General features: G+C 44.0%; 1 protein-coding gene across 11 annotated transcripts in view; it reads right to left on the reverse strand.

The window, feature by feature from the left end:
• KIF16B (kinesin family member 16B) overlaps positions 1-23919 on the reverse strand; it is a 309240-nt gene that overhangs the window by 145906 nt on the left and 139415 nt on the right. For 9 of the 11 annotated variants that reach the window (XM_025000913.2, XM_025000912.2, XM_059892889.1 and 6 more), the window contains exons 13-15: positions 9468-9587; positions 8379-8430; positions 6700-6837 (exon numbers count right to left, since the gene is read on the reverse strand). In XM_025000913.2, coding sequence (XP_024856681.1) covers positions 6700-6837; positions 8379-8430; positions 9468-9587 — 310 coding nt within the window. Of the gene's footprint in view, positions 1-6699; positions 6838-8378; positions 8431-9467; positions 9588-17159; positions 17246-23919 lie in introns of those variants that run through there. The other 2 variants (XM_059892885.1, XM_059892886.1) reach the window with 2 other exon arrangements.

The raw sequence follows: 23919 nt of genomic DNA on the forward strand, positions 1-23919 counted from the left end.
GTGGTTTAGACACTAAGTCGTGTCCGACTCTTGCGACCCCATGGACAGAAGAGCCTGGCAGGCTACATACAGTCCATGGGATTCTCCAGGCAAGAATACTGGAGTGGGTTGCCATTTCCTTCTCCAGGGGACCTTCCCAACCCAGGAATCGAACCCGGGTCTCCTGCATTGTAGGTGGATTCTTTACCAACTGAGTTACAAGGGAAGCCCAACAATATACTAGAGACTGGTAAAAAGATAGGAAGCTGCTAGTGAACCATAAATCCAGTCAAATGCAGAGTTAATACAGTTAAATCATGTTATATTTTAATATCTGCAGTCTCTGTTCTTGATACCTTTACTTAAAAATAGTTTCATGAAAAAAAATTTTTTTTAATTTTTAAAAAAATGACTTCATGAGTAAAAAAGCCAAGGTAGTTTTTGGAGTATGAATACCCTGCTGTTTTTAATCTATGTTCCTGTTATTATTAGATTTTAATAAAGTGCATATACCTTTTGAGGAGTTTGGTTTTTTTTTTCTTTAAAAATAAAATCTTATAGCTGAACATGCTCCTGAATTTCTGCCTGATTAAGCCCCTCCTCACTTCTCTCCAAAGATTAATACTATTCTAAAATAGGCATGTGTCCATAAGATCCAGCAATCCCACTCCTGGGTATATACCCAGACAAAGCCACAATTCTAAAAGGTACATGCACCCAACGTTCATAGCAGCACCAGCTACAATACCCAGGATGTGGAAGCAATCTAAATATCCATCGACAGGTGAACAGATAACGAGGAGATGTGGTACATACATAGAATGGAATATCACTCAGCCATTAAAAAGAATGAAATAATGTATTTGCAGTAACATGGATGGACCTAGAGAAAAACAAATACCATATGATATCACTTAGATGTAGAATCTAAAATACTACACAAATGAACATATGTATGAAATGGAGACAGACTCACGGCATAAAGAACAGACTTGTGGTTGCCAAGGGAGAGGGGAGTAAAGGAGGGATGGCGTGGGAGCTTGGGATTACTGAATGGATAAATAACAAGGCCCAACTGTGGAGCACAGAGAACTATATTCAATATCCTGTGACAAACCATAATGGAAGAGAATATGTAAAAGAACACATATGTATAACTGAGTCACTTTGCTGCATAGCAGAAATTAAACACAATAGTGTAAGTCAACTATACTTCAACAAAATTTTTGAAGAAGTAGGCATGTGTTTCATTCATATCTTTTTATTTTTGCTACATGTTTTGTAACCACAAACAATATATAATATTTTCTCTGTTTAAAAAACATGTTCCAGTTCTTACTTTAGTAATCCTCGGAAAAAAAAAAATTTTTTCAAGAAAATTTAAATGGAGAATTCTAACCCTTACTTTTCCAAAGAAAAGTACACGCTTTTCCCTTGAAGGGATCTTACAGTCTTAAAGTGTGCAGGGTTTTTTTTTTTTAAGTTACCATTTTACCTCTCTTCTGTAATGCCCTGAAACATAAAGTCAGCTTACGTTTCTCTGCCCTAAGACCTACTATGGCATTTATATTTAATGCACTGTGTTTTAATGCTTTAGCATTTCTCTGTCAATTTCATTAACATCCACACTGAGAAAGCTGCTGAGCAACAGAGTAGAATTCCAGAGGAACTCAGCCCATCAGGTCTGAAAACCATGCCACCAGGGTAATAAAACAATTAAGAGTGCCCGAAGGGGAAGATAGTCCTGACAATTCAAGTTAACCTTAAATGCCAATTAGGACTCCTACTTTCCTTGGACATGTCGTAGCTTCCATGCAAAGTTCAAAAATTTAGTTCTAGCCATTCCTAAAACTCGAATAGGCATATTTTTCAGATGGACTTTATAAGTTTTAAGATTTTAAAATCACTTAATGAAAACACTGCACAGGAGATATTTATTATTTACCTTCCATGCTCCATTCCACAAGAGAACCAGAGACATAATCATCACTACATAAACAGACGGCAATGGAATGATGAAGGAATAACGCTATTAGATAGCATCCCGGACTCAGTGGACGAGAACATGAGCTCACTTGGAAGCTTGGCGTGCTCTGGTCCATGGGGTCACAAAGAGCTGGACATGACTTAATGACTGAACAACAATGGAATTATAAGCCATTTCCATGAACTAAATGAATAAGCTAGTAATTTTTACGGGATAAGGAAGGTAACTCCAATACAAAACACTAAATTTTAGGCTGTTCACATATGAAACAAGATATGCTCTAAAAGTCCCTTTTTCAATACGTAGTTTAGAACTCTGGAATCATTTTCTCACAAAAATATCATTACACATAACAGTCAGCTTCCAGGAAAATCCACAAGAGACTAACCCATAGCATGGCAGGTGGTCACTGGAATTTCATTAGGTTGCTCAGCAGCCTTCTCAGCATCCAATGGCCAGGACTGTGGGTGCTGTAAGTTCTAGATGCTCCAGGGAAACATGACTGGAGCAGGGAATGCACAGGAGGAGACTGCCTGATGGCCGGAAAACACAGCCAGGTAGATCCAGCAGTTGACACCGACATCTGTGGGCTATTTGTATTCAAGCACTGCTCATGCTAAAGAATGTCCCCAAACCAATCTCAACTATAACTCCTTCTCTAACTCCCTGTGAGTGATTCCACAGACACACCAGGCTGCATCTGGAAGAGCAATGCACTCAGAAGTCCTGGAGCCAGACAACAGAATTCTGTGGGCCTGTTTTCCACCCAGTTTTAAATCAGTATCTTCAAAGGCCCTTTGTGCCCAAAATGATCAAAACAGATGATTATAGAATAAATATAAGAAAGGGTTTTTTCCTTTCTGTTTTTGAGCAGTTAATGTATACAGCTATGTTCAGAATTTTATACATGAATAAACACAGTTCAACAAGCACATAAATTAAAAATCTTCAATTTTATTGGAGAAAATAGATGAAAATTCAAATATGAGAAGAGGCATAGTGAATAAACCCAAGTGTCAAGATGGAAATACATTTTTTTTAAATGTGAGCAAACTGAATGAAATTAGAATCTTAACTTGTCAAAGGACATTTTTGTACAACAAAACAATTCTAAAATTTCTTTGAAAAAATTAAGAGGCATGAATAGCAGAAAAACTACCCAGATAAAAACAGAAATTATAGCATATTGTAATATAATATATAAGTATTCTAGGACTGATGATGAAGCTGAAACTCCAATACTTTGGCCACTTGATGCAAAGAGCTGACTCATTTGAAAAGACCCTGATGCTGGAAAGATTGAAGGCAAAAGGAAAAGGGGCAGCAGAGGATGAGATGGTTAGCTAGCACCCCCAACTCAATGAACATGCATCTGAGCAGACTCTGAGAGAGAGAAGAAGATAGGGAAGCCTGGCGTGCTGCAGTCCATGGGGTCACAAAGAGCTGGACACAGCTTAGCAACTGGGTAACAGCAGCAACATAACACAACAAGCATTCAGACTGTGTGATATAAGCACAAAAGTAGAAACACAAGAGTCCTGGAACAGAGCAGAGAGCCAAGAAACAGACATGACTTTTTATTTTTGGTAAACTAAGTTTCTTCATAAGGGAGGTGGTGGGAAGGTTTATGCTAATGGTATACCAATGTGGGGAAAAATTAAATTAGGTCTACACTTTATACACCAGTGAACCTCAGAAGCATGAGATATTTCAAAATGATTCCAGAGGTGCACTCATGCATTAACAAGGATACTGAAAACCAGTACAAGTTGCTCATAAAATTCTGTAACAGTCAACGCCGTCATCGTCACAAGGGCACCTCCCTCTGACCCAACTGAGGGAGACACAGCCAGCACAGAGGTCTCTGCACGACATGGAGACACATCCTCGCCTCTCATCATGACCCCTGCACCACCCCGCTGCCTGAAGCAACAGCAGCAGGACCCTCCCCCTGAGGTCCTGAGGCCCTGACAGAGGACAGCCAGGTGGTCTGGCTGTGGTCCAGATCCAGTTACAGAATTCATTTGCGGGGTCATCTGTCAACTGGGTGCCCTCTAGTTAGCCCTGCTGTTCACACGCGGGCCTGTGTGTTCCCAGGCAGGGGCTGCCACTGAAGAGCCTTACACGGTGACGTTTTGTCTGCCAGCCAGTTATGGTGACTTCCTGAGCCCAGGGCAGAGACAGCTTCTCACCATGATTAACAGTGCTGCCTGGCAAGCAGTACTGCCCTTATTGCCAGGGCCATTGTCCTGGCTGCAAAAGAGCAGGGAATGCTGCTTTGGTGATGATCACCAGGCTCTCACTGCGTCCTCTGTTTGGGCTGGTCAACTACTCCTGCCTTCCTGGCCAGTTCCAGGGCACCAGCTGTCTTCCAAGCTCAATTAGCCTTGAAACTGAAAAATACTGAGAGTGAAAAGTGATGGAGACATCAATGGTTAGATGAATGGGTGGATGACTTGGAGATGGTCCATGGGCGGGTGCTCCATCAGCGGGTTTTAGAATGTCTCCAATAGACTCTATGTACTTCCTAAGAAAGCGTGATCACTTCGTCCATGCTCCATGTACTCTGCTTCTAAGATAACTCCTTGCAACTGATTTATTGTATAACTTCACTAACACCAATAAACTACATGCTTTCCAGACCCCATCCGTACAATTCCTATATCACAGATACATTATATTATGTAAGCATGAAAAACTAACTATAAAAACTATGTATAATATACCAAAAAGAGCTTAAGATATCATGTCGACGTCTTTCTTCCTCTCCTTCTTGCAAAGTTCAGTACGAAAGCAATTAGACAGGGCCGGACAAAGCAAGCATCAGACTGGGAAAGGAAGGCAGTTTCAGCGTGAGGTGAGGAAGCTGTGTCTGCCCCAGAAGGGCGAGGGCGCCGGTGGCCCAGCATGGGGCGTCACAGCCTGAGCAAGAAGAGAAGGGTCCTAGAATGAGGAGAGGGCAGAAGTGATGGGATGCCGGTTACATAACAGGAGTCCAATTCATCACCGTCAAAAAAGGGGCTACAAATAAGAAAAAGGAGAAAACTAGAAAGAATTCTATGGTACTGGGTTGGAATTAGAGGTATTGGGTATGAACTCCTGGTTAGAAATACAGGTACTGAAATACAGATATTTCAATGTATCAATATAAACAGATAGAGAAGTGTAGTTGTATATGTTATACACACATACATATTTTTCCTAACTCTGATGTGAGCAGCAATACTTCAATGAGCACATCTAGTGCCCAGATCTTGGTTTTTAAATCCCACTCTCCACTAAAAGGAAGCAGAACTGGCTGATTCCAGGAAAGTGAAAGATGAGCCTGGAATACCTCATTTGTCAGAAAGTACAGAACTAATCACAGACAATGGGGACAAACCAAAAGAACACAAAAAACAATTTGAAAGAATTCCCACTGGCCAAATCCAGGACAATTTGGGCATCAAAATAAGCAATAATAGAAAATGACCAAACTCACCAATAAAATAGCAACACATATAACTTTACTGATTTAAATAAATGAACAAATAAATAGCAATAAAAGAAAGCTCTTTCTTACAGTAAAAAGCCAACTGATAAGTGTACAAAGAAGAAAATCACCACATGGCAGCCATCGGAATAACAATTAAATCAGACCACCTCCCCTCCTCAAAAAAACCCAACTGATTCAAAACCAGAGGGCGCAAGTAGGGCACAGAACAGAATATTTACGATTCTGAAGTACCTTCCTGATATCCTTATTAACTAGAAAGGGGGGAAGATTAACTTTACAGTGAAGAAGCCTAGCATCCTGCTCCTTAATTAAATGATCAACATGAATACCCTCAGTGACGCGACAAAGAGAAATCAGGTAACAAGACGTGAGAAAAGTGCAGCATCATTCCCCTGACGTTCCTGTCAAAAAATGGTAGTAGTCAAATCACAAGGAACCATCAGATAAATTCTACATTTATGCAGGACAGCCCACAGCGTATCTGACCTGCAGTTTTCAAAACTGCCAGAGTCATAAAAGTCAAGGAAAGACCAAGGAACACGTCCAGACTGAAGGAGACGAGAGAGACGTGGCAACAGAGTAACGGACACTGTTGGGACAAACAGCCAAGCTCAAAGGGTGTCTGAAGTCAGGCGGTGGGGACGCACCTGTTCCTTCCTCTGTTTGGACGGCTGCCTTGGAATTATGTACAAGACCACCACTGCTTGAAGGAAACACACTGAAGTACTCAGGGACCCTGAGCAATTAACTCTTGAATTAGTTAATTCCTGAAACTAATTCCTGAAACTGAACTCCTGAAAAAGTCCTTGCAAACTTTCTGTAATACAGAAATTACTTCAAAATTAAAAAAAGATTTTATACAAGATCCTGTGTGTTATAGTTACAATTGGTCATAAAAAGAATATAAATAAGGTAATAAAATTATTAAAAGAAGCAATCGTGTTAAGGACTTGCACTTGAAGGGCACTTTTTTTAACTTAATAAATTCCTTTAAAGTCATTAGTTTCATCGCAGCAGTAACTTTTAAGCCACAACACAGAAGTTTAACTCAACAAGACAATGGGCATTTTATAAAGAAATACTCCAGCAAAACAGAGAAGAGTCTGATGAAGCCAACAGTCTCCATCCTTTTTATACCTGAACAGTAATTAGTCCTAGGATGCACACGTTCCCCTTACCTAACCAACTTGTTTTTAAGAAAACACATGTACAAAGATTGAGAACCAAAAGCCAATACCTTGATTGAGGTGTGTGGCCTCCGTGATCTGAACGCCGTTCACAGAGCACTGGGACCCACTCAGGGGGATCAGAGTCACCGTCCCCCCAACATTCTCAAAGATGCAGTGCTCACTCTCCAAGTCGAGGCCGTGAAGAACTGAGACGGGAAAACAAAGGAAGAAAATATGTACATTGGTACCTGGTGCAATGATTCCCAACCTTCCTTTATTTTCTCAGTTTGAACTGTGAGGGGAACACTTATGTTTAGTGAGAAAACTGAACTCAGGAGTTCACAGCATCAACTGACAGAACAAGCTTTTGCATGTCACTCAGTGGGTCTGGATCTCACCTGAAACAAAGGATTTCACCTTCAGGGAAAAAACAGCTGAGTAATGTGACTTAGCTGATTACCACTGACACGCTTTGCTCGAGTCTAAATAACTTCCTCCTCCAGTACCCGAAGGTCCCAGTAAAATGGAAGGGACAGATGGCCCCATGGTTCAAAGACTTACTGTGACCTCCACTCTTACCGGCACTGCATTCCAGGAGCACAGACCAAAGGTGAAAGGTGAACGTGGGAGGGCATGAATCTTGGGAGGCCCAAGAAGTCTCCAGAAATCCTGAGGTGAACTTGACCTCCACAGACCTCTCAGAGCGTGTGGCTGCCAAGGGCTACCTACTCCCACCCAACCACCCTCCTGCTGACACGTGGCCAGGCACAGACACAAACCCCGGTCACACAAACCTACACAATTTCAGGCGCAGTTCCTGGCCAGCTGCTCAGAAGCACAAACCAAACAGCTTCCACTATGCTCCACAGACCTGCACTGTGAACAGAACTTTTCTGTTCACAGAAAACACGTGTGCTGGGCACTCAGCATCACGTACAGCAAACCCTAAGGTCAACACGTAACTTGTCAACACATAACTTAACGGTGAGAAGAAGAGGCCTGATGCCTAGTTTCACCCAGAGACTTCCAGGAATTGGTTCCCAGCTCTCCCAAGTTCACAATAAACAGTAAATACGTGTAGACTTGATTAACAGCTTACACTGGGCAAGAAAGCAAGTTCACTGCCAGCATTTCTAAAAGCCAGCTGAAAAGATACAATTCTTCCCCTGCCAATCCCCACCTTGCCCCTCCACCACACACACACACAGTCTACCATCACCACATGCATGCTCTACTTTACTCTATAAAGCCTGGCAAGACCTCACTGGGCTCAGGGGTTAAAGCACGGGTTAGCCGGGTACCTCACAGAGACTGTGGGAAAAGCCAGGAAGTGCTGCTCTGTGTGTGTGAACGCTGGGCATGTGTGTACCCTGCTTTCTGTCCTCGCCTGTGTGCGAAGAATTTCCCGTTAAAGGATCTTGTATCTTTTATCTGTACCTGTTAGGATATCTCCACTGCGACAAGAGCCGAGTGGTGTAAAGAAAGCCCACTTGAAAGATGTGGCTGAGGACAGAAAGCCTGTGGGGCATGGGGAGAGGATTCGCAGCTCCATTCTATTCACTAAACTAAGTGTTCGGTGTTGGTCATTTGAGCTGAGTTCAAAATTATGGAAATACACATTCTGGTCAATGCTGCATTTGAAATGTTTTCTTTTTTATAATTACTTCAAAGTCAGTCATTCAAAAGCAAGTTCATTAAATGATTTCTTAAAAACCACTGGGGAGAGGAAGCTGATAAAGATTCTCACCGATATCTTGTTCTGTCGAAGCATCTTCTCTGCCAACATGTGTCTGACCTTCCTAGGGAGAAAAGCCAAGCAAAATTTATTAGTAAGAACATGAAGAACGGTCTCTTCTCCATCTTTCATGGAAGCCCCAGAAACCTGCTGACAGGTGGGCAAGTTCTGGCCCAGGCAGAGTCCCCTGAGGCTCTGTAGCCACAGCACGTGGTATCTGGAAAAGGACACAGGACTCCTGAGGCTCAGGGCTCGGCAAGGCTGGCCTCCTGTTTCAGCACCAGTAACCTGCCCATGACTGCAATCCCATGGCTGTTCCCAATCGTTTCTAACAAGTCTCTCCTCCAGCAGCCAGGGGTTTCTTTGTGTCTAAACATACGGTTTAGGGGAGCCCACAAAACACAGTATGATACTCTTCCCATTGTAAGTCATGGATCAGAGAAAAGATACTGAAGTCAAGGTTACAGAGCCCACCACTGATGCAGATAAGGAAATTCTTATCTCATGAAAGGGCTACTCTGGGAGCAGGCCCAATCACGTAGGTGGGACCTGGTGGTTCAAGAATCTGCCTGCAACAGAGGGGGCCCTGGTTTGACCCCTGGGTCAGGAAGATCCACTGGAGAAGGAAATGGCAACCCACTCCAGTATTCTTGCCTGAAAAATCCCATGGACAGAGGAGCCCGGTGGGCTACAGTCCAAGGGGTCATAAAGAGTCGGACATGACTGAGTGACTTTCAGACACAACTTCATAATTAACCTGAGGGACCGGAAAACTGTACATACAAGCAATCGCAGTTTCGGTGCTGGTAGCTTTTCTTCCTAAGTCTGTCTTTTTGTTCCTTACCTCCCTCTTACTGGTTCTACAAATTAGAAGGCAAAGGGAATGGATCTTCATTTAGTTTTAGGATGACATAAAACAGGAATTTCTAATGCCAGAGAATCCCAATGAACTGCTGAAAATCCCCAAAGAGCTCAAGGATTTGTTGCACATTCTTTACCGTCACAGTGTGTTCATGGACATGGAGTATTACACTAAACCTTGCCAGTGTCTGAGAAAAAGCTGAAACCAAACTGAGGACGTTCCAGGTAAGCAGTTCCTACCTTCAAGTGATACAGGATCATGCCAGTGCTCAGAAGGTCATCATAGATGCCGATCAGATGGGGCAGCTCGGAGTCCAAAACAACCCCAATCCCTTCCTTCCTTAGGGCCAGAGTCTGTTCCTGGAATTAGGAGGGAAAGAAAAGGAAGAGGTTACTTTGGGAAAAGAGAACTTCCTGTTAGGTGCTTGTTAGACTTAACACAGGTTTCTCCACTGGGTCAGTGGAAAAGAATCCACCTGCAGTATAAGAGCCAAAGGAGACAGGGGTTCGACCCCTGGGTGGGGATGATCCCCTAGAGAAAGTAACGGCAACCCATTCCAGTATTCTTTTTTTTTTTTCCCACTCTGGTATTCTTGCCTAGGAAATCCCGTGGACAGAGGAGCCCGGCAGGCTACAGTCCACAGGGTCACAAAGAGTCAGACTGACTGAGCACAAGCATGAGCATGGAAGTGTTAAAAATGAGCGATGCTTTTATTGCTCACGAAAAAAACTGCAAGAAAAAAGGATCATAAACTTCGTGCTGAAACCTGGCATATGGTGGGCAAAGCAAGCTTGGAACAAATAAAAAGCTCAATATAAAATGAATTACATTTATTGCCAGATAAAGATTCATATACATATGTTATAAATGCACATACACACACTCACACGAAGCTAAGCTCAAATCTTGCCTTCCTGAGGAAGGGGTCTGGGACCAGTTGACTACAAGGTAATCTTTCCCCCCCTCTTCAGAACCTTTACTTCACTTAATTTCTAGATGTCTCCTGATTCGTTGGTTCTTCCTGCCGGTGACTAGGGTCCATCTCTGCGTGCCTATGACAGCAACCCCTTCCTGTGCTTTATCTACCATGGACCAGAGGCAGCTAACCCTCGGTGTCTGCACCACCTTCTACCCACTGACCACCCCCACCCGCAGGGCTCCCACCAAGCACCGCCACCACCTCCCTTGGCCCTGCATTGCCCTCCAGCTACCACCAACTTCTCTGTGCCCCTTCAGAGGAAACCACCTCCAAAGACTTCCCTACTTGTGGTCCTCCACTTCCTCCCTCTGGCACTCTCCAGTTTCATGAAGTCTTTGATCCCAGGGACTCGACAGTCTCCTGAATTTACTAAAAATCTACACAGTCATCCCTGTATATCCTAGAGGGGGTTGGTTCCAGGACCTCCTCATATACCAAGATCCAAGGATGCTCATGTCCCTTATATAAAAACACATGATTTGCATATATTCTACACACATCCTCCCTTATACTTTTAAGTCATCTTTAGACTATTTATAATACCTAATACAATGTAAATGCTACGCCAGTCATTGCAAACATAGTGAAAATGCTATGCACATATTTGCTGGAGCAAGGCAAGTTCAAGTTTTATCTTGGGGAACTATCTGAAGTTTTTTTCCCCAAAACATTTTCCATCAGTGGTAGGCTGAATCCATGGATGCAGAATCTACAGACACAGAGAGCTCAACTGCATGCTAACGATGCTCAAATCTCAAATTAAGGGAAAGGAAGGAAGACCTCTCCCTTAAAACTCCACCCTCGTGTACAAACCCCCCTGCCTCGATATACCTTTGGCAACGCCAAGCAGGCAGCTCAAACTTAACACCTCGAAAGCTCAATCCTTGATTCCCACTGCCTGCCACACCTGCACACCAGCCCTTCTCGGTAAATGCCAATCTTCTTTACAGTTGCTTGGACCAAAAACTAGGCTGTCCTTTACTGTTTACAACAGCCAAGATGTGGAAGCAACTGAATGTCCACTGACAGGGGAATGGATTATGGAGATGTGAGACATATATCATGGACTATTCATCAGTCATTAAGAAGAATGAAATCGTGCCATTTGCAGCAACATGGATGGATCTGCTGCTGCTGCTGCTAAGTCACTTCAGTCGTGTCTGACCCTGTGGGACCCCATAGACGGCAGCCCACCAGGCTCCCCTGTCCCTGGGATTCTCCAGGCAATGGATTGGGTTGCCATTTCCTTCTCCAATGGATGGATCTAGAAAATACTATATTAAGTAAAGTGAGCCAGACTGAGAAGGAGCAATGTCATATGACATCCCTTATATGCAGAATCTAAAAAGAGAAGATACAAATGAACTTATTTATAAAACAAAGATTCACAGACTTAGAGAACAAGCTTATGGTTGCCAGGGAGAAGGATAGGGAGAAGGGACAGTTAGGGAGTAACTAACTGCACATACACTACACACTGCTGTATTTGAAATGGATAACCAATAAGGACCTGCTGCATAGCACATGGGACACTGCTCAGTGCTTTGTGGCAGCCTGGATGGGAGGGGAGTTTGAGGGATACCTGTGTATGTATGGCTGAGTCCCTCTGTTGTTCACGTGAAACTAACACAACATTGTTAATCAGCTATACTCCAATACAAAACAAAAAGTTAAAAAAAAAAAAAAAGTTGTCCTTTGCACATGTCTTTCTCTAAACCCTTCAACACTCATTACTGACTCTAGCTTCAAAATATGCACCCAATCTAACAACAAACCACAGCACCACACTGCTTCCTGGCCCCAAGCACCAGCACCTCCAGCAAGATGGCCACAGTAATCCTGGCTGCTCCAGCCTGTGCCCAAGCCAGGGGCCACGCTCTCCTCTGCAGCCAGAGGGATGTCAGGGCTTGCCCCTCCTCTGCAAGGGTCAATTGTGTGGCCTCCTTTGCTCTGTCACAGCCAAAATCTTTGCAAGGTTCTACAGAGCTCTGTGTGCCCTCACCGCTCCCTGACCTCCTGCCACTCGCCCCCAGCACCCTCCTCTCTGCAAACCCCAGCTTCTTGCTGCTCTCCAAACCTGCTCCCACCTCAGGGGTTCCTAAGGGGGTTCCCTTCTGCTTTTGTGGCCACTGTTTCCTCTGTTCTTGTCTACTCTTCCCCTTCCCCGACTAGGTTTCCCGACCCTGGTAGCCTGACATTTTGAACCAGATGGTTCTCTGCATGCAGGGCCGCTCTGTTCACTGCAGGATCCTTAGGCTTGTCCCTGGCCTCTGCCCTCCATATGCCAGTGAGACACATCCCTCCCCCAAGGCTGAGATGTCCCCAGACACAGAGAAATGTTCCCTGGGGAATGAAATCTGCCTCAGGAGAGAAGGCCTGCCTTCAATGCACACAAAACGTGGCCCTCACTTCCACAGGGCTCTGCCCCAAAGCCTCCTTCCCCACCACCCCATACAAGACCGCAGTCACCAATGTCTCTTACCCTGAGTTGTTTCTCTCTTAGCAGTTACCACTCTCTGCACATTATAGAAGAGCTTATCCCTTGTCTCCCGACTAGAATATAACCCAAAGCCTAATTTCACATCTGATACAGAGATGCTGCTCAATGAGGATCTGTCAAATGAGTGAGTGAGTGGGCAGACACTCAGAGTTCAGAGAAATGCAGGCAGGAAGGTCTTGGGGATGAGACTGGGAGGCCCATCTACCCTGAGATAGCAGACTGGAAACCCAGCCTTATGGGCACAGGTGGAAAGCAGACAAACCCCAGCAAAGTGAAGGTGGAAATACCAGCCTGAAGGCTGGGCTGGGCTGATGAGGCTGCGCCCATCCCAGAGCGCAACATCAGGCTCAGTGACCACAGGCCGACGGAAGCCGTGGAGGAGGCAGTACCGTGCCGCTGTTGGGGGCTCTGGGGCAGGGGTGCTCTGAGTGAACACCTTCCTCACCCCCTCGTGCAGCCAGACATGCTGAGCACACTCGAGTTCTGGACTCCAAAGCTCAGCACAGCCAGAAACAGAGCCGGCACTCCTCACATCCCTGGATCAAATAAATGCATCCTTTGTTGTTTAAATATTACATCAGAGCCTCCACCACAGGCGTGCGGAGCGTCAGGCCAGAGGGTGACGGAGCAAAGTGGAAATAAAAGATGGTTAAAAAAAAAAAAAACATAAAAATCACCACTTGAGAGAAAGCAATTTAATTTAACAACCATTAAACAGATATGCAGAGGAAATGACCAATGCATAACTTAGATTCAAGAAAAGGAAATGAAGCGTATCATTGTTCTTCAATTACTCCTCTTATCAGCCTGCTCCCTCACCAGGCCCAGAATATCAGGCTGAGAGGCTGGGGGCTTCATCTTCCCCAATTCGCCACACCAAGGCCCTTGCAAATCCTGACTGAAATGAATCCTCAACATACCGACCCCAACTCCTGCTTCTCCGGCAGAATTCACGCTTTTCCTTTTGCCCATAAAGTGGAAAGTCTGTGATTTTTTTTTTTAAAGATATATATTACAGCGGAGAATTTAATCATACAGCTTCATTTCATAAAACAAAGTCCTCCCTGGAAGGCCTGGTAGCTGTGAACTGTGACGACGCTGCACACAGCGCAGGTGGCTCCCAGCCATGGACTGTGCCTGGCCGCCAGGTCCATGTGAAAAGGAGAGGAGAGGCTGTTCTCAAAGGCCCAGAGACAGAGTGTTACCCTTCCCCATCAAAGTACACAATAACCTGAAAAGGAGAGCAGGGTGGGAGGGGGGAGTGTATTCTAAACTCCCAACAGCTTCCACTCACTCTAACTAGAGAGACGGCTTGGAATATATCCCAGCTTAGTTTAACATTCTTTTTTGTTTAACCCACTGAAAAACACTTTTTTTTCCTTCCTTAAAGTCTATACATAGACTTTAAAAATCATTTGGAATTTATAACTTCAGAGCCGTTAGGTCAAAAGCATTACTTGTCTCATCCCCAGAAAGTGTGCACACACACACACACACACGCACACTCTCTCTCTCTCACACACACACATTTTCTTCCACACACAGAAGGGGTAAAACCTGAATTAACAGAAAGTTTCTGAGGATCGGGGGTGGGGGCAGATGAATTTATGATTAATGCTGCCCTAAAGCTCTATGACATTCAAGCTGCAGTCACTATATGATATTATAAAAGTGTCACCTCATAAAACTAAAAACGAGGGTTTAAATCATTGCTCGAGTGAAAAAGTAATTTCAGACAAAAATATCTATCACGTATAAAATATTTATTGAGTGGCATCTACTGTTATACATAATTGATGAAACACCTCTTTGATAAGATGGAATATTTAACAGAGCAGAGCTGGCAATCCCTTTCCCAACGCCAAGCAGACGGGGTCCCAAAGAGAGAATGTGGTCAAAGACGTGTGGCTGCATGTATTCTGTATTGAAACAAAGCTTCTGGCAACCAGTGTTTGAATAAAAAGGAAACTATAGCCTGACAAAAAGTATAATAAGATAGAGTCCACTTAAACATGACGTTCATCACATTTCCAAAAATATGTTCAAAATGATTTTCTTCAACCCTGACTCTAACACCGGTGTTCAGGGACTTCCCTGGCAGTCCAGTGGTTAATGAGCCACACTTCCAAGGCAGGGGGCCTGGGTTTGATCCCTGGTCAGGGAACGAAGATCCCACATGCCTTGCATCCAGAAAACCAAAACAGAAAACAAAAGCAATATTGTAACAAATTCATAAAGACTTTTAAAACGGCCCATATCCAAAATAAAAATTTTTTTAAAATCTTTAAATAAACAAAAAAAAAGCCCTGCCCCGAGCAGTGCCTCCTCTGGCATGACCAGGGGTTCAGGTGAGGAGCAGGCAGGGCTGCCAGGGTTACAGGGAGAAGCCACAGGGCCTGGCTCACTGGCATGTCCCATGTGACTCCACACCCCTTCGTTAGACTCAGCAGGAATTCTCCCTATTTTTTATCACAACCACATCCTTAATATCTAGCCCGGTGTCTGCCAAAACACAACAGCCTTCCCGAAAAAGTAGGTGAAAATCAAGACAAAAACTTGTCAATAAGAAAGCCTGTTTCTCCTTCTCGAGAAGCCTTCCTGAGAGCTAGGTCTTGCCTGGGAAATACTGGGAAAATTCTGGCAATGTGTCTGCTCCACCTGAACTCAGAATTCCAGAGGGACAGAAACTGTTTCCGCACACCGAGTAGGTGGGGGGAGCAGGGCTCACCAGGCACCAGCGGTCACTCAGGACACTGCTGATTATTTGGCGCTGTAAGTAGGTGGTGGTTTTACATGTTTTTTGCTGTTGTTGTTGCTAGCCAAGAATTAAAAGTCAGGCCTTTTTCTGGTAGAAATTCAGTTTATGAAGAATCATGCGTTTCGCTAACTAGGAGACTTGTGTGGAACTGCCTCACAGCAGACCGTGCACTTAACTTCTGCAAACCTGACTAGAGCAGCAGAAGAGAAGGGGGCACCATGATGGGGGCTTAGAGAACCTGGCCGGCTTGCATGTGAGGAGGGAGGGAGTCAGGCAGACGGGAAGACTCTTATTAAGAAAATTATCCTCTAGCATAGATGCTTTTAATTAAAAAAAAAAAAAAAACCTGTATGTGATTTCATTTGAATTTAACAGAAGGAAAAGCAACTGAAGTATTTGTTGAATTTAACCAGCTGTGTGACTGGTGTTTGTGTCCACTCCTGGCCATACATCACACACAAACAGGTCAGGGTGGTTAGGAGTTGTAGTCAGGTTTGCAGAAGTTAAGTGCACTCTCTGCTGTGAGGCCACTCCACAAAAACCAGGAAACCACTGAGAACTCTGAAACTGGGACTGGCTGACACACAGAAGACAAACCTGGCAAGGACGTGCGGGATGACTAGGAATAGAGAGAAAAGGGAGGTGAAATTAGGAAGGAAGGAATAGCCTCAAAGACTCTATGTGACAATTTGACTGACTAACCTTAAGACTCTTCTCAATTGTTTTACATACTTCTCTTAATGAAAAATAAGGAAACTGGAGAGTTTGCAAGAGTTGCAAAAATCTGATAAATATCCAGAAAAGATTTTTATTGCTAGGGGAAAAAAGTCCTGACACTTCCCAGTAATACTTTCCAGACAGCTCATGAAGTAGATATTGCTGACTTGTTAAAAAAAATAGCTCACCAATTTGACTAGCAAATGTCAAGTAATTTGCATGTTTCTTTTACAATATACAAATGGTAAACAGTCATAGTCAACACAAACCAATTAGTTCTGAAATCCTGAAAGTATACACACTGGCATTCACCCAGAAGCTTCAATTTCTTGTATATCCTTGTGCGCAAAGAAAGAATCCTGTCCATGTAACTGAGGAAGGAAATAGCTGCCAAGATAGCCAGAGTGGATGAAGCTTGTACCTGTCAACTGCCTGCAACACCATCCCACCTTCCTCCACCCTTTGTTCATGTAACCTGACCCGGCAGGGATAAAAAGGAGTCAAGATCTCCACTTGCCTCCAAGAAATAACTTTTTATTCTGTGTTCCCAGAGAGCACAATGAGGTGAAGAAAAACAACCTTTGCTGCCTAGAGGCACATCCACGTCCCTGCCAGGCTGCCTGGTAATGAGTAACCTCCGTGTGAGAGCTCTACTGATGCTCTTGGAATCATAAGATTCTAATTACAAACACAGGGAAGGGAAGAACAGCCAGTGAGAATCCAGGACTGACCGGAAATCCACCTGCACTGAAAGCGTCTGGCAGGTACCGCAGACCCAGAGAGGCCAGGGAGGACCGGAAACCACCCCTGTCCGAATGAGGATGAAGGAAAGAGATGGTTCTGGTGAGAAGAAAGACTTAGCAATCCACAGGCTGAAGAAAGAAAGAAAGGATCAAGTGGTGCGACCTCGACGTCACCCTGACCCTCTCTGTGCCTCTAAGCCCCCTGCGAACCCTCAGCAGGTCCACCAGCTTTACCCACACGGCGGCCGGAGTCGTCCAGGGCCTTCGGTCTCCACAGCCGCTGCCACCACCACCTCCTGCGTGGTCTCTGACAGCCCCAGGGGTCCTCCTGCTTCGTCTCTTGCCAGCCTGCACTCCGTCCTCCACACGACGGCCACAGTCTTCTTCCCAGAATGCCGAGAGATCGCACCCAGAGCCCTTCGACGGTTTCTCGTGCGTTTAGCACAAAATGGCGCCCGCCGCTCTCCTCCGCAGGCCCCGGCCCACCGCCTCGCTCTGCCCGCCTCACCCTCCACGTGACCCCCGGCCTCCGGCCCCAGAGGCCTCCTCACCCCAGCAGGGCCTCGGCACGCGCTGTTCCCTCTGCGGAGAAACTCTCCCCCTACATGTCAGCTTGCCCCTTCCTGTCAGCCTGCTCGTACCCCGCCCACTGCCTGCTCTCTGAAGACTGAAGGCCCGGCTAGTCAGGCAGACGAGGCCCCTGCTCACAGAGAGCTCACCTCCCACGAGAAGAACCGCACCCCTCCGCTCCCTGCCCCCGGCCACATCCTATCTTTCCAACGGGCTAGGTGTTTCCAGAGCACTCCAGTCTATCAAAGTTCTGTGAGTTTATTGTCTGCCTGGTCCCCCAGAAAGCAAATACAATACGCCAAGTTCAGGAAACAAGAGAGCAGGTGGGGGTCGGCGAGGGGCCAACTACCGCTCTGATCCCAAGGCTGACTGTCTCGCGTCAGTCCTATGGGCACACTCCAAGCCTGGCAAAAGCAGCTCCTGAACCTCAAAGGAATGCTTCAAATGGCCAGAGACGTCAGAAGCGTATAAGGGAAGTTGCTTACATGCGAAGCTTGGATTCCAAAAGATAGTCATCATAATTTAACGAGTGTTCACATCTGTACCAACCATCAGAAAGTTGTCAGATTGGCACCTATTACTAATACATTATAAAAACTGAAGTAGGAATGCAAAAGCCTCGCTCCCCGCCCCCCCTAAACAATCCATGTTCTAGTACCCGCGATCAAAAGAGACACACAGGACAGATGGCGAACAGCCCTGGACTAACCAGGGCAGAAGCAGGAAGGGAAAAACCTGACGACCTCCTCGCCTGCTCCCCAGTTCTAGCAAACAGACCTCTCCCTGCATTTCGGCTGCTACACAGTAGACAGAACTAGCGTTGTCCTTTCAGTGAACAGAAGCTCTAGGGACAGTTCAATTTCCATCACACCTCCCACTGAAGAAACAACATTCTTGATGTAAGCGCTTAACAGCTAACTGCTGGCAGGCAGTTCAGAGAGATGCTACTGAGATCTCTCCGATGAAACGGTCCTTCGCTGGCTAAGCATCACCCAGATGTCAGGATTTAAATTATGTAAAATGCATAATCCCAATTAAAGAAATTACGTGTGAAAATATGCAAGAACAAATTTCCTTGCATTAATATTTAACTAGACTTTTTAAGTAGAGCAGGATCTTGTGATCAACAAGAACTTTAGTGTATCTGACCTAAACGGAAGCCCAAAATACTCGAGGGTTCACCAGAAGGATCTACAAGGGTGTTTTTGGTTTTTTTAAATCATTTTTATACAGCACGGACTTTAACCCAAGATGATAAAGCAGAGTGAAAGGATCACTTTAAGTGACGCATTGTAACCCAGAAAGCTCCAATCTGACATCGGCCTTAAACTTTGATCTTATAAAGCTGGCTTCCTCATGGTTCTTACCCACAGAAATATGTCCCACTTATCCCCACCTCCAGCCTTTGTTCCTGGGACAGCTCTCTAAATCCTTCCTCTCCTGAGTCCTAGCCATCCTTCCCCTCCCCCAGGAAACACCTGGAGTCTCCTCAGGCCCACAGCGGATCCTTCCTCTCAATGACCACAGTAATCTGGCCTGATCACTTGTATCTTAGTCAAAAGTGACTAGTGTCTTTACACCCATGCCCTGCTTGTTTCAACTACTAGACCAGTAGGTCAGTCAAGGAGTTTTTAAAAACACCATGCCTGACCCCTGCAGGGGCTTCCCTTGTGGCTCAGCTGGTAAAGAATCTGCCTGCAATGCAGTAGACCCTGGTTCAATTCCTGGGTCAGGAAGATCCCCTGGAGAAGGGACAGGCTACCCATGCCAGTATTCTTGGGCTTCCCTTGTGGCTCAGCTGGTAAAGAATCCGCCTGCAAGGCAGGAGACCTGGGTTTGATCCCTGGGTTGGGAAGATCCCCTGGAGAAGGGAAAGGCCTTCTTGCCTGGAGGCCTGAAAGGTATTCTTGCCTGGAGAATTCCATGGACTGTATGGTCCATGGTGTCGCAAAGAGTTGGACATGACTGAATGACTTTCACTTACCCCTGCAGTTCCTTTCAGTAAGTATCTCATTTAAAGATGGACCTGGTAAGGGTATTTTCTTAAGCTCCCAGGTATTTTGCATCCATAATTTTCTGTATTCCCAGTAGGAATGAGCCTCTGATCTGCTGGGTGCACTCAGGATTTCAAAAGGGCGAGTGCTATACTTCATTCTCCAGCCAGCAGAAGAATCTGCAACTCGTTCAGCTCACACTTAACGAGCATCTGCTACTACCTGCCAGGTCAACTTAAAACCGTGCGCTAGATTATATAGAAAATGTCTTAAGCTTCTGTTTCAAATGTGTGTGAAGGATATATCAATGATGAGAGAGAGAGAGAGAGAGAGAGAGAGAGTGTGTGTGTGTGTGTGTGTGTGTGTGTGTGTATTAGCTTGGGCTGCCAGAACAAAATACCACAGACTAGATGGTGTAAACAACAAAAATGGACTTTTCACAATTCTGGAAGCTTGGAAGTTCAAGATTAAGATGTCACCAAAAAGTTTATTCTGGGGCCTCCTCTCCTGGCTTACAGAGAGCCGTCGTCTCACTATGTGCTTTCACAGCCTTTCCTGGGCGTGTGCGCACAATATGCGGGAGAGAGGTGAGGCCACAGGCCAGCTGGATTCAGGTCCCATCCTTATGACCTCATTTATCCTTTCCTTAATTTCCTTCTGAAGGCCTTACCTCCAAATATAGTCACACCGGGAATCAGGGTTTCAGCAAACAAATTTTGGCAGTCCATGGCAGGGTTTGTGTGTCTAATATATACATCATATACTTATAAATATAGAATATATTATAAATGCAATACATGTATTGAGGTAGATAAGAGAGACAAGAAGAGAGATACTGAGCCTAGTAGAGATTCTCATGCAAATTAGAAACAGAGATTATCATCTCTGGGCAGTTTTTTCTTTATACTTTTTCACTTTCCCAATTTTCTATAACAAACACACTTATAATACAATGCAGGTAATAGTTTTTAAATAAAATAAAGGAATATACTTCCATATGAAATTTTTAACTTAATTTACTTAATTTATTCCAATTTATCTTATTTAAAATATATTTTAAATAATCTCAAGTAATCTCCAAGGCCAAGTTTTACTGTACGTTGTATAACATTCTGAAGATGGAATTCTAAAATGATAAAAATGCATCAGCCAAACTGAAAGCCCAGAGACCATTTCTCCAAAAGCCCTCAATAAGGAAAATCTGCCCAAAGATACTGAGTAGTGAAAAGCTGATAGCTTTCCCTCTAAGATCAGGAACAAGACAAGGAAAAAGAAATAAAAGGCATCCAAACTGGAAAGGAAGAAATAAAACTGTCTTTATGTGCAAATGACATTATATTATATATAGAAAACTCAAACTCTACCAAAAAAATCTGTTACAATTAATAAATAAATACAGTAAAGTTTTAGGACACAAGACCAATATACAAAAATAAGTCACATTTCAATATCTTAAAAACAAACTTTCAGAAAGAGAAATTAAGAAAACTATGACATCTACCTTGCATCAAAAAGAACAAAATAACTAAGAATAAATTTAATCAAGGAGGTAAAGGACCTGTACACTGAAAACTATTAATGAAGAAAATGAAGATACAAATAAATGAAGAGATATTCCATGCTTATGGAATGAAAAACTATTGTCAAAATTTACAGGTCCATAATACTCAAAGTGATCTGCCAGGCGCAATGCAATTCCTATCAAAATCCCAATGGCATTTTTCACAGAAATAGAAAAAAACAATCCTAAAATTTGTATGGAGCCACAAAAGACTGAACAGCCAAAGCAATATTGAAACAGAACAAAACTAAGGAAAGCATTATGCTTACTGACATCTAACTATATTACAAAGCTATAATAATCAAAACAGTATGATACTGGCATAAAAACACACACATAGATCAACAGAACAGAACAGGAAGCCCAGAAATAAACACACACACAAGTGGTTAATTTATGATAAAGGTGCCAAGAACATGCAATGGGGAAAAGACAGTCTCTTCATTAAATGGTGTTGGGAAAACTGGACAGTCACATGTAAAAAATAAAACCCCATACTTTATAACATACACAAAAATAAATACTAAAGACAAACATAAGTCCTAAAACCATAAAACTCCTAGAGGAAAACACCAAAGGTAAGCTCCTTAACATCAGTCTTAGCATGATTTTTTGGGGACATGACAATCAAACGCAAAGGCAACAAAAGCAAAAACTCAAGAATTCACAATGCTGCTAACAAGAGCATGTGATTGAAAACTTACGAACTGTTTCTGTCTGCAATTGTCCCGTTAATATATTCAGACTGAGGCTGACCACAGGTCCTAAAACTTTACAAAGCAAAACCACAGCTAAGGCAGGACTACTGTACCTGAAAAGGTGCTCAACATCACTAATCACCAGGGAAATGTACACCAAAATCTCAGTGACATCACCTCCCACTCATAAGAATGGCTATTATCAAAAAGAAACAAGTGTTGGTGAAGATGTGAAGAAAAGTGAACCCTTGTGCACTATTCGTGGGAATGTAAATTGCCACAGCCACTATGGAAAACAGTACTTTCTTGAGGAGGTTTCTCAAAAAATTACAAACAGAACTACCATATGATCCAGCAATTCCACTTTTGGGTATTTCTCTGAAGGAAATGAAAACAGGGCTTTAAAGAAACATCTTATCCATATTCACTGCAGTATTATTTATAACAGCCAAGATATGGAAACAACCTAAATGACCATCAGCCCACGAATGAATAAAGAAAATGTGATACACACACACAAAATGAACTGCTACTGCTGCTGCTAAGTGACATCAGTCGTGTCCGACTCTGTATGACCCCAGAGACGGGAGGCCACCAGGCTCCGGTCCCTGGGGTTCTCCAGGCAAGAATACTGGAGTGGGTTGCCATTGCCTTCTCCAGTTGGCCAAGAAAGGAAGGAAATTCTGCCATCTGCAACAATAAGAATGGACCTTGAGGGCATTATGCTAAGTGAAATAAGTGAGAAAAAGATAAATACTATATGATCTCATCCATAAGTTGAATCTAAAGGAACCCAAGTAATAGATACAGAGGTCAGGCCGGTGGTTGCCAGAGATGGGGGTCGGGGGTGAGGTGAAAGGGGTGACAGTGGTCAAAAGGTACGCACTCACAGTTAGAAACTACCAGTGCCCATGCTAGAGGGGCAGCGTGCAGCCTGGGGCCTAAAGTTAACAACACTGCGTCATATAATCAAAAAACTTCTAATAGGGTAAATCTTAAAATTCCCATTACGAGAAAAAAAAAATGTGTACCCAAGTGAGACGATGGATGATAAACAAACTTATTGTGGTGATCACTTTGCATTATATACATAAATAAAATCATCATTTGTACACCTGAAACTAATACAATGTTTCTGAATCAATTTTGTTTTTGTTCAGTTGCTGAGTCATCTCGGACTCTTTGCGACCCCATGAATCACAGCACGCCAGGCCTCCCTGTCTATCACCAACTCCCAGAGTTCACTCAGACTCATGTCCATCGAGTCAGTGATGCCGTCCAGCAATCTCATCCTCTGTCGTCTCCTTCTCCTTCTGCCCCCAATTCCTCCCAGCATCAGAGTCTTTTCCAATGAGTCAACTCTTCGCATCAGGTGGCAGTACTGCAGTTTCAGCTTTAGCATCATTCCTTCCAAAGAAATGCCAGGGCTGATCTCTTTCAGAAAGGACTGGTTGGATCTCCTTGCAGTCCAAGGGACTCTCAAGAGTCTTTTCCAACACCACAGTTCAAAAGCATCAATTCTTCGGCACCCGGCTTTCTTCACAGTCCAACTCTCACATCCATACATGACCACAGGAAAAACCATAGCCTTGAATAGATGGACCTTTGTTGGCAAAGTAATGTCTCTGCTTTTGAATATGCTACCTAGGTTGGTCATAACTTTCCTTCCAAGGAGTAAGCGTCTTTTGATTTCATGGCTGCAGTCACCATTTGCAGTGATTTTGGAGCCCCAAAAAATAAAGTCTGACACTGTTTCCACTGTTTCCCCATCTATTTCCCATGAATTGATGGGACTGGATGCCATAATCTTTGTTTTCTGAATGTTGAGCTTTAAGCCAACTTTTTCACTCTCCACTTTCACTTTCATCAAGAGGCTTTTGAGTTCCTCTTCACTTTCTGCCGTAAGGGTGGTGTCATCTGCATAGCTGAGGTTACTGATATTTCTCCCGGCAATCTTGATTCCAGCTTCTTCCAACCCAGCATTTCTCATGATGTATTCTGCATAGAAGTTAAATAAGCAGGGTGACAATATACAGCCTTGACATACTCCTTTTCCTATTTGGAACCAGTCTGTTGTTCCATGTCCAGTTCGAACTGTTGCTTCCTGACCTGCATACAGATTTCTCAAGAGGCAGGTCAGGTGGTCTGGTATTCCCATCTCTTTCAGAATT

This window comes from Bos taurus, chromosome 13, assembly GCF_002263795.3.
Source record: "Bos taurus isolate L1 Dominette 01449 registration number 42190680 breed Hereford chromosome 13, ARS-UCD2.0, whole genome shotgun sequence".
In the NCBI taxonomy this organism is placed as follows: Eukaryota; Metazoa; Chordata; class Mammalia; order Artiodactyla; family Bovidae; genus Bos; species Bos taurus.